Genomic DNA, 17,456 nt, shown 5'->3' with positions numbered 1-17,456 from the left:
TGATTTTTTTTTTTTTTCATACAAAAATTAGACCTAGCATTTTCCTTTACATAACAAATCTGTATAAGAAGAGTGTCACTTTTTGAATCCAACTACTAAAATAAATCTACGATTTTTATTTCGATGCACCTGTTTGCCCACTTTACATTTCCACATGCTTATGGCTCGTGTAGTGTCGTGCCCTGGCATGTGTGCAGCGTGCAGTTTAACTGGCCGCGTGTTAGTTTGGAACAGAACACGGGGCTCTTCCTGTTGGTAGCTTCTCAGGTTTTGTAGCTTAGCACCCCGACAGAGCCTCCCAACAAAAAGTGGAATGAGTGCAGAAAATGCCAAAATCGTTAGGTGCTTTTCCTGTTTCGATAAGCTGCGAAAGAGGAGAATTAGTCGGGGCTCCTGCCATTATTGGTGTCACTTTTAACCTGGAACTGTTAGTTAACAAGATAGTAGTTAAGTAATTGTTAGCCAGAGGGAGCATGACAATGCCACGACTATAAAAGGGAGGCAGTGGGGGATCATGTGGACGTTTTAATTGTAAATTAGCCGGCACATCGGCAAAGCTGAGGCTGCAATCGTCGTTTTTTTCACCCCCCCCCCCCCTTTTTGAAGAGGACACAAGTTGCTGAGGTGTACAGAAAATCTTTGTGCTGTTAGTTGTGTTGTATTTATGGCCTTGAATGCACAAGTTATTATCGCTACCTGCTGTTTCGTAAGTAGACTTGCACTGCTCCCGCTCTGCATAACAACCGTACACATGTAGTTAACAGTATTTAGCCTTACAAGATGACATTGTTTAGTCTTGATATGTTGTTTACAGGATGTTAATTGATTGCATGAACACCAATATTACGCCCATATTCTGCCTTATTTATTCATTTCATATTTATATTTTCTTTGTCGTGACCCATCTACAATGTGAGTTGTAGATTGTCAAAATGCAGTGAAAAGGTAGTTGTGTATATAATGAACAGTGTTCGGACTCTTTTTCCTGTATTTATATTGTAAAATCTTTTTTTTTTTTTTTTTTTTTTTTATACGACGTTATGAAAATGTTTTTATTACCTATTCGGAAGCTCATCTGTAAATATATTTCTTCAGGTTTTTTTTGGCATGTTCACGCGGTGTTGATGCGGTAAAGGCTTAGGCTGCAAAAGAATCGAAACTTTTTACATAAAATAAAGTATGTCTATTTTCACACAAAACATATCTCTGAATTGTGAAAGAATGGAAGCAAAAGCATTTGATTGATTCTTTTATTTCTTGCTGATGACATTTCCTTTCATGTGCACGTAATTGATCTTTTTCGACTCTCTCAGCTGCAGCGGTGATAAAAGGGAGGAAAGAGTTTGCGGGCTTTGCTCCATGCCACACGGCACCCATGTGAACTAGCAGGGACGACACTCTGGGTAACGTGTAACCTCGCGAGACAAATGCCGCTTCCTCTTTTTGGACTTCCGGGGAGAGGCCGCAGTGTCCCTGAAGCCAACAGTACACTCATCCATAAAGTAGGAAACACTACACTGCGGCGAGGAGTTTAGTAGTGCTTTCTACTTTATGGATGACTGCACTGTATATCTGCTGGTCGTCTTCTGTCATCTGTTGTCTTCTCATCTTCACCTGCACATGAACACACTGCAACAATCCCCCCCCCCATCGACTTCACCCACCACCCCCACCCCCACCTCCAACCGACACTATGGACACCACACACGCAACGTCTCGACATGCAACCTTCCACTTCCCTGTCGCCGACCACTTCTTCACGTCCATCCCTTGAAAAGTCGATTTTATTAGTTGCCAACGAACATATTTTTCCTCCCCAAGTCAGACAAATGGCGCTGTCTTATGTCTCCACCTCAAAAAGGCCTGCCACAGGAAGCGCTGTCTTGAAGAAGCCATTTTGGCTGGCGTGAGTAAGCTTTTCTGTCATATTCACAAGTTACGTCAAGAAAAAAAAAAAAAAAAAAAAAAAAAAAAAAAGAGCAAATAACTAGCAGTTTACGGCGGAATCAAATTGATGCAAACGCGCGTCATTAAAGATAACATACACAACAGTTTCATAGCAAGGACAAGTCACTTTTAAAGACATTTGGAATCCCAGTGGCAATTTTGTAATCTATTCCAAACTTTAAAACTAGTTAAAAACATTCATTGTAACATTTTAAACAAGGCTGTCTATCATACTTTACCTGGATTTTTTTTCTTTCTTTTTTTTTTTCCCCCTCCTTGTGTTTGAAGCGACAGTCTTCCGCCAGCCTCGCAGGTCCCGTCGCCCGGCTCGAGAAATGAACGAAGAAGAAGAAGTTGTCTCCTTTTGAACCCTCTTGGACCACGTGATGTAACCACAGGAAGAGGTCTAACAGTCACAGCCGCTCTCCGTCTTCTCTTCCGTCTTAACACTCTGCCTCCTACAGATGGTTTGAAGAAAAAAATGGGCAGGCCGTTTAGAATGGCATTTTTTTTTTTTTCTTGGCTTTTAAACACATACTGCCCAGGTAAACGATATAATTTAACCGGTAAATGTGAGAATTTTCAAGCATGTGTTCAATTTTGTGTGGAATTTTGAGTTTATATTTGCCTATTATTTTCGTATACATCTTTTTCCCTCAAGTTTTTCCCAAATAACTATTTAAGCGAAATGAAGGCTGACTGGGCCCTAGAATTAGCGTACAGTATATGTTGGGTATTCAATAATACTGTACATCAATACTACAATAATATATACGGGTAATTTTACTCTTAGGTAATGAAACCCGATGGCGTTTGTGTCACAGTGTGCAGTGGTTTTTGATTCCTTGATAATGCCAAAAGCTTTGCTACACTTTTGCTGCTCTGAGGGCCATAATATAGCAAATCCAAATGCAAAACGTTAAGTGTTAAATGACACCTTTTCAAAGACAATTCACTGAGCATTTGATTTATTGCGGTCGTATGGAGTGGTAAAGAACTACTGTACTGCCGTTGCTAATATTTTGACTTTGATGTCACTTAATGGGGTCACGGCATTAGAATTTCATCCCAGCATAATGCTTTGTTATCTTTGCAATGGCAGGTTATTTGATAGTGAGATTGAAGTGTGAGTCTGGTACAATCCGGTGTATCTCAAAGAAATACAGTCGAGGCGCCGTATACCAGCGGTTCAACGTCCGTGGATTCACATATTTGCAGATTTTTTTTCAATATATTTAGGAAAAAATTAAACTAGAAAATCAATCCCCAAAAAATGTAAATTAAATATTTAGCATATTGGGGGTGGGTCCCCCATGTGTATATATGTAAATCTATATTTGTATTTACGTTACTTTTTGTTTGTTAGAATAAAAATAAAATATTTTGCATTTTGGGGGGGGTTATTTACATTACTTTTTGTTTGTTAGAATAAAAATAAAATATTTTGCATTTTGGGGCGATTCCCCCGTGTGTGTGTGTGTGGGTGTGTGTGTGTGTGTGTGGGGGTGTGTGTGTGTGTGTGTATATATATATATATATATATATATAATTTGTTAGAAAAGTTGTTTTGAGAGCATAATTATTTTTTTTTTTCATTGACAAATAGGGTTGTTGTTGTTTTGCGGCGGGTCCCAACAGCGGCCACTACGACTCACTTCAATTATTGTTTAAAATCGACGGCGCAAATTAAACTGTGCTTCAGGACAGCATTTAAGTCAGTAATTCACATTTCATCAGTGTCTTTTTCTTCATGCATCTTCTAGTACAGAGTGAGTAAAGAGAGAGTGCCTTTTGCCATCTGTGACATTTGCTTTTTTACATTTCCGCTTTTTGTAGGTGTCATGGCTAGCGTGTCCCAACACCTTAGGGGGAAAATGCTTACAACACAAAAACCAAGTATCACTTTTCTCACCAATGTCAATACAGTTTTGAGTCAGGACAAAGACACCGGGTGCTTTACAGTCAAATATAGGTCTGTGAACACCAACCCTCGCAGCACAATGTATGTGTGTACGTGTGTCTGAATGAGTGTGCCAGTGAGGAAGTGATCCTGGAGAGCCGCGTGAAGCCGAGGCCTTTCCTGAGGAGGCCTGAGTGCATCTAGTGATAGACCTTATCTGGACCGGCAGCCAGCTCCCCAAAACCGCCCTCCCTTGCATGTGCTCACTCAAGCGGACATTTCGTATTCATTTCACACGTGTCCCCTGAAGATGGCATTCGCTGTAAAAGGAAGTGAAATCCTCATGAGCATCTGCTTGCGCACCGTAGCCGCTCAAGAGAGGAAGTCCTCATGAAACACGGTGCGGTCTTCTATCAATACCGTCCACCCTCCTTGTAAACGACACCCCTTTCCTCCACCGTGTTTCCGTTTTCTTTCACATCTGTGATGATGAAAGCGCTCAACGTGGGTCATCGCAGATGCCCCGTAAGCATGCGAGGTGCTTCAAACGAGACTCGCCGTTTTGCTACGCAGTAGGTGCTGACATATCCAAATAAGGGCAAAAGCGACAGTTGCAACTAGCAACGAGGCCGCGGTCTGCTCAAAAAGAAGGCCACGCTCTGCTGCGCCTGGCAGAGTCGGGTCTGCCTTCCTGTTTGACAAGGCCTGCGGTCGAGGAAGTCTTGCAGCATGCAGCTCAGTTCTCGGTTTTGTTTTTACTAAAACGCTCGCGTGGAATAACTTCACTCACATGAAATGTGCAGTGAAAAAGGGTTAATAGCAAATTTTAATCAGAGATGACTTTTTGTGTCCCTCAATGTATTTTGGATGCTTATTTAAAAAAAAAAAAAAGCCTTTTTTTTTTTTTTTTACTTTGACCTACTTTTGTGAAAGTTTGCGCAATACGGATTTTACCATGTGTTGTAATTTATAGCTATGACGCTCCAGAAAAGAAAAAAAAAATCCACCTGTTTCTGAACCTAACCCTTAATTCATAAATATGACGCAATATAACATATATTGTTGTTGGATATTATTTTTTGGAAAACCTGATGTGCTACAGAAAAAAACAAGGGCTGATCAGGAGTCAGTGCAAAAAAAAAAAAAAGAATCCAGAAAGAAATTACTTGCACTTCCATTTTTTTATCCAAAGTCACCTGAGATAAACCCTAGCTCACCCCCGTGAAGTACTTTTTCCACACAGGGCCAGGTAGCTTTGAATAGTTTATTTTCCCTTAATAAATCAAATTCATTTTTACTTGGCTTATAGTGTGGTATTTAAATTTATGTGATGATCTGAAACATTTAAGTGGGGAAACTATACAAAAAAAAAAGTACTGTAGTCTGTCAGCGATACTAATTTACTGACTGGTCCTAGCGGAAGCGGCAAACCCACGTACACACAAACCCGTTATGCATGAAGTAGGCAGTGCGGTTTGTACGTAGAAGTATAATTTAGAAAAAACAAAAAGGGCAATTTATTTGTAATAGACTCAATAATAGCGTATTTCAAATTTTACTAAAGGTGGCACTGCAGAAATAAGGGATACTTAATTCAGACTAAGCTTGTATAAGATTCTATATATAAGACTCTTCGTTCTATCGACTTTTAATACTTTTTTTTTTCATTATGTTGCTATATATTGAATATTCAGTTGAAAAGCTTTCGCTGTTCGTTTACTTAATCCGTTCAGTACGTTCCTTATCTAGAACTGCAAGAGCGGGGGTTTAACTTTCCTCTCCTTACTTCCCATGTTCATGACCTGAATTCATCAGGTTACATTGAAAAGAACACCTTGAGATTCAAACATAAAACGTATAGTAGTCTTTTCCTAACAGTAATATAATCTAGTCTCACCTGTAAGTGCCACGTTACCCTGACAGCAATGTCATCACATTCAAGACCTACATATTGTATAGACGCTTGTTAAAAGAAAACATGTAGGTTGAAAATATAGGTGGAAACTGGGAAATACTTGGCTATTGACAGCCAAAGAACGGTTGTTGATTGCGCCAGGAAATCAGTCTTAGCGTTCCCCCTGTTGGTAATATGTGGTAGTGCAAACAGATCAAATCGCTCTGGCCACAGGGATGACTCTTTTTCCAGTAGCGTAGGTGGAATAAAACCCATTTACTTGTGCTGGACATCTAAAAAAAATACAGACTCGCTCTGTGATATTTTAAGGTTTATTTTTAAAAACTAATTTCTTAAAAAAAAAGGTGCGGTACAGGCATTTGGTTTGGGGAAGCACACACGGTTTTTAGGGGACATTTATCAGTATGTGGGATGTATTTAAGAAGTACACCACACACACACACACTATAAAGAGCAGTAGAACACATGCTGATATTTTGTGTGGGGTTTGTTCACGTTAAAAAAATGTTTACAAAGTTCTTTGTGTCCAAGTGCAGGATGACACGTCTTCATTGCTGTTTGCACTTATAATTAGCAAGACAATCGGCATAACTATAATTGAAAAAAAGTACATTTTATAGATGTATTTTTCTGACAAAAAAAAAAAAGAATGCATCAGGCAAATTAAAAATAAAAACATTTTTTATGTCTTTTTGTACAAATTTTCAGCAATAGCTGTAGAATGGTAACATGGTTAGGACTTCACTGCTGTATCTCTGGATTTGTAGATCACGCCTCTGCTTTTCAGCTCTCTCACCACACCTGCAAAAACAGAAAGGAGTTGAGTGACCAACGTACTCTAAAGGTGACTCTAGAGGACACAATGAAGGGAGCCTGGTAAAGGTGAGTAATAACACAAAAGGGGAACAAAATCGTTGATACCTGGGGGAAGTCTGCCTGTTACTGACACTGCATAGACACCTGGCTTGAATGTGCCTGTAGCATGAAGTGTGAAAGATGCAATGAAATTGCACTTGTAATCACATCTGGTATTTCCAAGCATGTCAGTGAGATAGCACATTAGCCATAGTTTAATCTCCTTTTACAGTGCACTATATGGACCTATACACGTCATTTCTTACCTATTCTTTGCCATTTTGCTACCCAGCTGTCCTCAGGACTCATCTGGGCAATCACGCTGTGGGATGAACAAAAAGAGTAATGTACTATTGTCCTTAAAGTGAATTATTTTCACATATACCCAGGTTAGTATTTACCCATCAAACGAGGAACTTGTGCATTCATAAACCATCTCTCTGTTGCCTTTCATCTGAAGGAAGGACTCACAGTTGTCACAGCCATCATATTCAAACTGGTCAATGGTCTACAAGAGAAACCAATTTGATTATATTGCTGTGATGAAGGAATTAGTAATGCGGCCACACTTAAAGAGCTGTTGGAACACTTAAACATGCAAGCGGGTGTGTTTACGATTGCTTATCAATGACAACGTAACCACTGTCCAGCACAATGGCTGCACGTTAGCAGTACAGCTAGGAAGCGTTTCTTCCGTCGTAATTTCATTTACCTTCACTAAGGAACAAAGCAAACATGCTCGTAGATGGCGAAGGTCTTTAGGAACTGTTTCCAGAGCCATTATGCTCTCGTACGTATTCAAATAGCTCAGAAACCTTGGTCCAAACAAACTGGCTAGGAGCTACTGAGGGTTGGTCTCAGGATTAATACGTCATTGCCAGCGGCAAGAGCCCAAAAAGGACCCTTATTTAGGCATCCTTTTGAAGTGCCTGTTTAGAAATGTACTCACCCATTACTTCAAACGACGAGCCGAATAGCAGGGATAAAATAGTAATGATAAGAATAAAACTACAAATAATTTATTTGATTATGCAAACCGGTTGTTGCAGCAGCTCTCAGGGTGGCTGTTCTCATATCATCTTGGATGTGGAGGTCCTGGGCTGGTGTGGTCACACGTGGTCTGCAGTTGTGAGGCCGGTGGAATGTACGTGTACTGCCAAATTCTCTGAAAGACCTTTTGAGACAGTTTATGGTTGAGAAATGAACATTCAGTTGACGGGCAACAGCTCTGGTAGACATTTCTGCAGTCAGCATGCCGATTGCACGCACCCTCAAAACTTGCGACATCTTGGCAATCATGCATCTTCATATGCCACACCTGTGAGACAAAGGAGAAATGCTCACTAACACAGATTTAGACATATTTGTGAACAATTTGCGGGAAATTGAAACATGTCGTTTTTAGATGTTTGAGTCCAGCTCACGAAAAATTGGAGAAAAAACAAGTTGCAATTTTATACATATAAATATATATATATATTGTTCAGTGTTTAGATATTATATATATTATATTATATTTATGTATGCACTGATTATGTTCATGAGTTCTTGCAATAATTATCAATGATTTAACGTGGTTGTAAACAATTAAATATCAACAGCCTAAGCACACTTTATTTCTGTAATTCTCCGCAAGTACAAACATTTTCAAATGATCACTTCACCTGTGAGCTATTTTTTGGAACATAATTTAAGATATTGGCAGAAGCCGGGACTTGATCCTTATCCCCTGCGAATAGTGGAGTAGTGTATACATTTGTATATATAATTACTGTATTATAGTGTTTGCAACATTGTGTGCATTTATTTTTTAATTTAACGAATTGCCTGCAACAACCGTGATTAAATATAATTGTTTGTATTTGTGGTTTTTACCAAGTTCAACCACTGGAGGGAGCCATTTCCATAATTTTATTGATATCATTCCGGTGTGGAGCGCCCGATACGCCCTCGAAAGCGTTGTTGCAGTTGCCTTTATGGCAACTAGGAAAATAGTATCATTTTCACCACCTCGAGTTCTACAAGCGCCATTCCAGATTCTGAATCAGTTCCGAATGTATTGCAAGCATGTTATATTTCGTGGCTGAGTCCAATCTAAAAATCCATTCATGTCGTCTCTCTTTTTGATTTAGCGACAAATCCTCGCCGATGTCGAACTGGCCCTAAAGGCAACAAGCCGAGTGAGCAGGTAGCGGCTGTAAATGAGATCCCTCGGTGGCTTGGAGGGAGCGTCACACGGGCACGGGAGAGTAGATTAGTGGGACAGTGTGTGAGTGCGCGCGCGCGCGCGCGTGTTGTTAACTGTACACGCAGTCTCTCAAACTGACCGACTTCACATGAGGATCACATGGAGTTTGGAGCACTCGTGTTCCGCAAACTGTGGCGTTTCTCGCCGTGGCACCCGCTGATGACCGACCTCGGAGGAACTTGTCCATTTTCCTATATTTAAAGCTCAAACTGAATTGGGAATAACTTTGAACTGACGGAACTGAGGAAACGAGCCAACGGACGGAGTTTACGCCAGTGTGTCCGCAGTCATTAAATTCTTATGGGAACATCTATGTTCGCACCGTTGAGGTTGTAAACATGTTACTTAACCGTTTGGCTCGGCTGTGATCCGGCCGCCCCGGCTGAGGCAACCTGGAACGGCCGCCTTTGAAGTTCAACTTGTCTCTTCCGTGTGCGTGCGTGTGTGCGCTGTGCGGGTTGAAAAATGTGGCGCCCTCGGGACTCGCTATCTGGCGACGCCGTTTGTCAGCTCCCAGTGCGGTGTTGCTAAAGCTGAGACTGGCGTTGTAGATTATCAATATTATTATAGTTATAGTCAGTGTTGTTGTTATTATTATTAATGAGAAGTGAAGTTAAATGATTTTCGACACGTGCGTGGACGGGGCTGGGCATTTTTTTCGCGCGCGCAGACACATGCGGAGACTTATTGGTTGCCACCCGCACCTTGAATTTAAACTTTTTTATATATATTTTTTTTATTTCTTTGGGATCGGAATATGCGGCTGGATGCACGCTTGAATATTACGTCAGAATGGAAGGATCGGGACGTTCACGCGTGAGCTTGGATTGCGGTACCTAAAGAAGCACAAGAAGTGTGGACTAAAAAAAAAAAAAAAAAAAAAAAAAGAAGAAAGAAAGAAGTTTCCTTCGTGTTTTCCTGCTGCCTGCTTTGAAGTCCACCATGTGCGGCCGGGCCCCGCCGCTTCAGCCGTGGCCATGACCGTCCCCCCGTGGCGCCTGGCCGGGCTCTGGCCGTGGCTGCTCATGGCGGCCCTGCAGGTGGTGCTGGGCCAGCCGGGCCCGGAGTCGGAGCGGCCGGCCCTGCGGGCGCTCATCAAGGTGACGCTGCTGAAGCACGAGCCGGCGGGGAATCCCATCACTCTGGAGGGGCTCTTCGTGGGAGGCAGCGCCGGTTACGCGGAGGGGAAACTCATGCAGGTAAGGGCTACATCACCCAAGCAACGCAACCAGACTTTCTCAACTCTTATTGCGCCTAGGAACATATTCCACATCTCACCGTTCTCAGATATTTACTACATGTGAACTCTGGGCCGATTTAATGAACACCATTTTTATTATGACTCTGTTGCGTGAATGGCAACAGGTGGGACGTAGTGCCGACAGGTAACAGTTAGCCACCAATGACCACAAGAGTAGCCCTGGGGCCTGTTCTTAAAAATCTCAGTCGCCAGCATGATGGCACATTTTGATTTCCAAGAAATGTTGTGTTAGAGCACTTACAGAGAATCATAGAAATAGTGTCGCGCACTGATTGATTCCCTTCCTTGTTCAATTATTGTTGATGATTGCAGAGAGAAATGAACATATGGAATTGTTCTGCCTGACCCCTCCATGTTGCTGGCATAGATAGATGAACATATATCTGTGCTACATCCGTGCGTGAATGAGGAGACTGTGAAAGCGCTTTGAGTGCCTTGAAGGTGGAAAAGCACTCTTCAACTGAAAACAAACAGAAAAACACTGGTGGTTAGCGTTAGCACGTCTGCCTCTCTGCCCTCAACTGCAACGCGAATGAGGACAAGTGACAAAGCATATATAAGCTAGTGACTCCTCACATACCAATGAGCCTATAGGTACGCATTGTATCCAACTATGATCAGCACTCCAAGAGTGGCATGAAATTGTTCTTGAGGTTTGGCGTTCTGTTTCTAAAAATAAGCGCCCCACTTATGGAGCCGTGTCAAAGAAAGCTGAATATTAGGGACATCAGTTAGATGATACCCAAGAGCCAATGGGTTGAATTTCAGTTGTGCAATAGCTGGGGGAAAAAAACACAATGAATGATAAAATGCGCTCGCACTCAAGAGAGGTGAAGTATAAAAGAACCAGGGTCCTTAACCTGAACCACAGACTTAATGATCATAAACAGTGTTGCCGTCGGTCATTTTTCAGCATTGTCTCCATAATCACTCAATTGTTCTCATTACAATGCAGAGATGTACCTAATGATGTGGCCACGAGTGCATGCTCTCCCACCGTGGGTGGTCTGAGCTCTGCTGTCATCACTAAGGACCTAAGCTAACATCAAGTCGATGTGACAGTCCAGCAAATCAAATCTATTGTGCCCGTGTTCAACAAATGTATTAGACCACCATCCGATTTAAGATTTATGCCACAGCTGTCCTAAATTAACAACATCGGTTCGTACTAAATTGCAGTGCCGGGCCGTGCGTTTGGTACCAGGGCCCTCAGACGTATTTCGCAAACAACTACTATATCACGTTGCAATTATTTATTAAAAATCCAAAAGAATGCAATTGTGCCAAATGCATCATCTGGAGAAGTCCAAATCGATATGTGTTTAATTACGTGACAAAAACATCAAACGATTCAAATAAACTTTATCACACCCAGAGATGCTGACTAAAGAAATTAATGAGAGCAGATGGCTGCAAATCTGTTTTGCTTGTCAAACTTGGCTTGCTCTGACCAACCAATCAGCGGACAGAAAAACGCTGACGACGTCGTGGCCCTGTGAGCCAAATTTGAAATCCGATTAAAGAAAAAGTACGATTGCGACTGTAGTTTAAGTTACCTGGGGAGGAGGGAATTATTGATTGACATGGCAACACATACACGTAAATCTGATTGGACAAAACAAATGCAACCTCCACATACAAGCTCATCTTCAGAAAACAGGTGAGCCGTGATTAGTCGTTACCTGAGCCCTGAGCAGTTGTGATGTCATTTTCAGTCGACAGAAATGACAAAATGGCCGCCCCCAGAGATGGCTAAAAAGTGGTGGATTTTGCTGCTTAACTCATATTCCACAAATGCAATATTTATCAGAATGCCTTGTTTCAATTACTGGCCTTGCATAGAACATAATTTTGGGAAAAAAGTATGTTTGGGTCGACTTGCATTTTAATCACATTTATTACTGTAACACCTTAGCGCATAAGCCCTGACTGCGGATGGTATGATAAACAAAGACTTCTCAGAAATGTGCACTGTGTTGCTACGACAGGTCAGCAAATTGCTCTGTTGTGCTAACTAACATTTTTGCCATAAATATCCATAAAATTCCTCCAATTTAAATGACTGTTTTAGCCTAAAAAAAATAAAAAATAAAATAAAAAATTCTGACAGTGTAATGGTTATCACACCATTATGTAGATGTTTTTTTTTATTTTTTATTATTATTATTTTTTTGGCCAAAATGACGTTTTTCATCTTAAAAAAAATCATTCGGATTGGTATCAATGCATTCTGAAATCTCGGTTTAAAAATAAAAGTAAAAACATTCATGTCCATTATTATGTATTTGCATTCCTGGATAAATAATTTAGTGGTTGAAGTTATGCTTGAGCTTCTTCAAATTTGGGTACAAAAAGGTGAATTCAGTGTAATCATTTGTTAAAGGCTGTACATTTTGATATCACATCGATATCAATCCCATTTCTTGGTTGACTGGTGTGTTGTTGTCGACCGCAATTTTTCCAATAACCGAGTGACATCTGTACTTGCTGCCGCCCTCTATCCTGCGGTGACCTTGCATCCGCGCACAAACTGCTCACCCTCCCCACTCAGCATGTTGATGACAGACGATAGAAATTCCTTAACAATAGTGATGACATACGCGTTATTTTGAGTTGTCCTCAATTTAGTTTTACGCATCAGGCAAAAACATGTCTGTCAAGTCTTGGCTAAAGCGTTGCTTTTCGCCCAAATGTTTAACATCAACTCTTCGTCAGACAACTTTATTATCAAGGTGTGGTAGACGACAGTTCAATGACACATTTGAACACAAACACTGTAATTTGAGCTTAAGTGGTTTCCTAAAAGCGTGCTGGCACCCTGTAAGGAAATATAGAAATATCGCGTTTCTTTTCATCAGCATATTCCGCGCTCAGGATTGGATTAAAAGTTGCCTGGCCGTGAATTTCTGCTGTTTCAATTTATCAACCCTCGCCTAAGAAACGGGACGCTGTAAGATCTTGTCCGTCTTCGCTCACCGGGTGTTTGAGTTTTCGCCACTGTTAATAATGACCATTTCCACAGCCTCTTCGCGCCGATAGCTCTCCATTAGGCGCGCTGACAAGCCACCCCACTTTCAACTGAATGTGCCTTTGTGGGAAAACGAGTTCTGATCGCGCATTGCTCAGATCAAACGCGCTCCGGGAATTCCGGCATTCTTTATTAGTCCTTGTAAAAGTTCTCGCTGGAGTTGAAAATCTGCGAAGAGAAATGGTTCTGTAAGGAAATGGAGGTAGAGATTATTGGTGTGTCAAAGCTGCTGTCAGCAGGTCTCAGCAATTTAGGAATACAAAGAAGAGCTTGATCACAATTGGGCCGGTCCGAGGTCCCGTCCGAGGTGAGGAAGGCCTCGTTTTGTCAGACGCTGCAGGATGCTCTTTGTTGCAGCTCAGGCTTGTTCCAACAGGTCCAGGCCGCTTTACGCTCCGGCTTTATGGACTCGCCTCGCATTGGATGAGAGGAGTGGGCCCCCCCCCCCCCCCCCCCGATGAACACTCACTCACTCACTCACTAACACTTGAGTTGAATCTGTCCTGATAATGCGTCTCTACTGTTTGCCTACTTTTAGTTAGACACAAAAGTGAAATTCAAGGGGGCTAAAGATGCTTGTTGTTACAAATATGGGAGGAGGCGGTCTTTGGTTTGCGACGACCGATGTACGACTTTTACTCAGGTCACCTGTTTTCTGAAGCTGAGCCGTGATTGGTTGTTACCTGAGCCCTGAGCAACTGTGATGTCATTTTCAGTCGACAGCAAATGACAAAATGGCCGCCCCCTGAGATGGCTAAAAATGGCTGCTTAACTCATATTCCACAAATGCAATATTAATCAGAAGGCTGTGTTTAGACTAGCGCGTAAAACATATTATTGTAAAGACCATTTTGGGGTTGACTTCAACTTTAAGTAACATTTTGACATTCTTAACGGTCATACCAAAGAGTGTAAAAAGAATTGAGAAATTACACTTGATAAAATAAGATAATCTGAGGTGGCGGCATAGCATTTAAAGCCGTAGTCAACCCAAACATATGTTTTGCAAGAATATGTTCCCAGCAAGCCCACTACTTGAAACACGGCATTCTGATTCTGCATTTCGCACCATGTATGAGTACAAGTACTTATATTTGAGTACTTTCCGATAGCAAGTACCGATTCTTGATAATGCCGTTCCATCTTGCAATATGGATGAACATTTTTGCTCAAAAACGAAAACTAATATTACAAAACATTGCACTTGTTTCATTTAAACACTTCTTATACACACAATGAAATATTATTCAAAAGCAGGACACACACATTTATTGAACATATCGTCGCTGTGCTGTGAAAAACACGTCCATTTTTTTTCAATTTTCTTTTTTTATTTTTACACGAATAGGGTTGCAGTGTTACAGACATCACAATGTGAATTTTCTTTTTTTTTTTTTTTCAAAAATTGGACGTGATGAGGTTTTGCACAGTCTGCCGATCTGACTGCATTAACATTTCAACCTGGAAACATTTGTGCATGCATTTTATATTTAAAAAATGTGAACAAAGTTGTACATTGACTTACGGGTGCCCCGACTTGCGACTTTTTCGAGCTATGAAGCCAACGCGTAGTTGAAAATTTCAGTTACAAGAACGCACAAATAACACTCGCAAGTAGTTTACAGTAGGCCGAAACTCGCGTCCAGATGTGGCAGCCATGTTCCTGATGTCACTCACTAGGCCACGCCCCCTTAAATGTACAAAGCTTGTTGTTGTGACTTCCGGCTCGGCCAAACGTATCTATTTAAAAAAAAAAAAAACGGATAGTATTATGTTTTCACACCATACGGTGCTATTTTTCTTCATTAAAAACCTAACGAGTTTTTTTTTTTTCTTCACATATTAACGGCATTTCAATTCATTTCAATGGAGAATATTGATTTATCCGAGTAAATCGAGTTACTAGCTCGGCCGTAATTCCCTTTGGAGTTTTCTCTGGCAGCCCGCGTTGAATATAGTCTAAAATTGATTGACTGCATTCCCACTTCCTCTCTGTGTATTGCCGTCATAAGACCTTGCTTTGGTACACATCTCCCTGTGGTCTATTAAACAGTGGCCGCGTTGGATGCGTGCCCTGTCCCCCGAATGGACATGTTCATTGGAGCACTTGGCCCGAGTCTGGCAACTCTATTAGGAGAAAGTACAGAGGCATTTTCGACTGTATCCCCTTTCCAGACATAGAGCTTATATGGTGGCCGTAGAAGAAGTGCAAAGGCTTCTGGGATGACTTTGAACTTGAGGGGACCGACTTTTGTTGAGAGAAGGCCTAGGAGTTCATCTTCCAATGGGATTTGTGCCAATTAGGGGAGGCTAAACATTGTGAAAGCTATTAACCGGTTTGAGGTTTTTGTAAATCTTCAGATGGCTTTCTGGGTCTTTGTATATCCGAGAGTTGACCTTTGGGCCTTTTGGTGCCGTAATTAAAGCACGCCAGACAGTTTCCAGTTAACTCCGTGTCGCTTGACATTCTTTGAAGCCCTCTCAATGTCCCGTAAGGTATTGAGCGCCTCCTTTTCCTTGCCCGAGACCTGATCGCGGCCTCTACCGTGGGCTATGTTTGCCTCTTGGAGCATCTGCGCAGGCCTTTGGGAATGAGGGATGAGAGGGCGGAGGGGGCTCTGAGGGAGAACTTCAAAGTGTGTCCAGTTCTGAACGTGAGCCGGGATGATTAAAAACCAAGAGTGTTTACACTGCACTTCCCATATGGGCCCTCGACTCCCCCTCCCTCTAGATTTCCTGTCCATACTTCCTATCTCCTTGGATGAGATAAAAGCATGTCCAGGGCTCCCCATGGCTGCACACTGCCACAATGCTGGGAGCAGCCGCTTAGCATACTTAGCATAGTCTTGCTTATTAATGGCATATATAGCATGGATGGCTCCAATTTGCTGTGTTTTCCTGAAACGCACGCAGGTGCGTTTGAAGTCATTGGTGCTGGTGCATAATAATTTAGTACCGTGCATTTTAAACATTTTTTTGTTTCAAGAATATGTTCTATGCAAGCCCACGAGTTGAAAACAGGGCATTCTGATAAATAATGCGTTTGTGGAATAAGTGTTAATCCACTCGTTTTTAGCCATCTCCGGGGACGGCCATTTTGTCTTCTGTCGACTGAAAATGACACCAATCGTGGCTGACCTTTTTTCTGAATCCGAGCCGTGATTGGTCCTTGTGAGCAGTTGTGATTTCATTTTCCGTCGACAGAAGACAAAATGGCCGCCCCCTGAGATGGCCAAAAAACGAGTGCATTTTGTTGCTTAACTTACATTCCATAAACGCAAAATTAATCAGAATGTCGCGTTTCAACTAGTGGGCCTGGTGGGAACATATTCTTGAAAAAATGACTTCCGCTTTAAGAAAAAATGTGTTTCTTTTTTTTAAAACAATACTGTTATCATTGTGAGGTCTGTTTAAAAACATTCAAATTATTCCCAAACAGTTGACGACTTTAAAATGATACGGAGTGCCACTTGCATTAACTATTTATACAAATCTGAGAAAAACATCAGTTGCATAATTTGGACACTATTACACCATCGATTACCATACATTACCTAACAGTAAAACAATCTAACACTCGCTTGAATGACAAAGGACAAGGTCCTAATAGAAATCACAAATGTGCCTTACGTGTTTACTTTTTACACTTAAATATCAGTTAAAGCAACACCGGGTAAGTATTCGACCTTAATCAAATATTTTCATAACACTTTTGGGTGGAAATACGGTTCAAAACCAAAGTTAAATATTCATTTTCATCATCGTTGTATTATATTGATTAGACACAAGTAGATTCACATCCTTGCCATTCATCCTAAACACAGCCAAAAGCTTTTTGGTGCCGCCGTAATCAAGGAAAACTGAAAACTTACCCGGTGTTGCTTTAAAAAAAGTGACCACTGCGAAAAATCCGTTCACGTTGTAAAACTTCACCTTTGGTAGTAAGAAACGATGCCTTTAGCAGCTACTGACTCAAGTTGGTTGCACAAAGTTAATGGTTGTTTGTCCTTTCACACTCACTGAACTGAGCTCTATAGTGAGATTACTGTGCCATCTTGATTTACTGAAGGGGTCATGTGAAGAAATGCATGAATCATCGCACACATGTAGCTGTTTTTGTCCAAAAGATGTTGGTAGGATTCGTCGTTTTGTGCATTGTTTAAACGTCCTACTGTAAATAGTCATTGTATGTTGTGTGATAATTTTTCATTCGTTTACCTTGAAACAGGGCATTCATGCACTTCATTTTTAGGCCAATTTGCAAATGTTTGTGTTGGTTTACAAAGCCTTAAATTACATCTT

At 41.3% G+C, this 17,456-nt stretch overlaps 2 protein-coding genes across 3 annotated transcripts in view; one reads left to right on the top strand and one right to left on the bottom strand.

Annotated features, from left to right (window-relative positions):
• Positions 1 to 6,425: 6,425 nt before the first annotated feature.
• Positions 6,426 to 7,510, bottom strand: supt4h1 (SPT4 homolog, DSIF elongation factor subunit). The gene is made up of 5 exons (XM_086012237.1): positions 7,330 to 7,510; positions 7,019 to 7,125; positions 6,884 to 6,939; positions 6,684 to 6,737; positions 6,426 to 6,563 (listed from the first exon to the last, which is right to left on the bottom strand). The coding sequence occupies exons 1-5, from the start codon at positions 7,396 to 7,398 to the stop codon at positions 6,496 to 6,498; spliced, it is 354 nt and encodes a 117-aa protein (XP_085868363.1). The 5' UTR covers positions 7,399 to 7,510; the 3' UTR covers positions 6,426 to 6,495.
• The window catches only part of rnf43 (ring finger protein 43), an 85,385-nt gene continuing 74,509 nt past the window's right edge, over positions 6,581 to 17,456 (top strand). For both annotated transcript variants that reach the window (XM_086012233.1, XM_086012232.1), the window contains exons 1-2: positions 6,581 to 6,644; positions 8,750 to 10,064. In XM_086012233.1, coding sequence (XP_085868359.1) covers positions 9,843 to 10,064 — 222 coding nt within the window. In that variant the 5' untranslated portion in view covers positions 6,581 to 6,644; positions 8,750 to 9,842. The remainder of the gene's footprint in view (positions 6,645 to 8,749; positions 10,065 to 17,456) is intronic.

Source organism: Filicampus tigris, chromosome 17 (genome assembly GCF_054856515.1).
Source record: "Filicampus tigris isolate MCC_2025a chromosome 17, RoL_Ftig_1.0, whole genome shotgun sequence".
Taxonomy (NCBI): domain Eukaryota; kingdom Metazoa; phylum Chordata; class Actinopteri; order Syngnathiformes; family Syngnathidae; genus Filicampus; species Filicampus tigris.
This window is presented reverse-complemented; position numbering and strand designations above follow the sequence as displayed.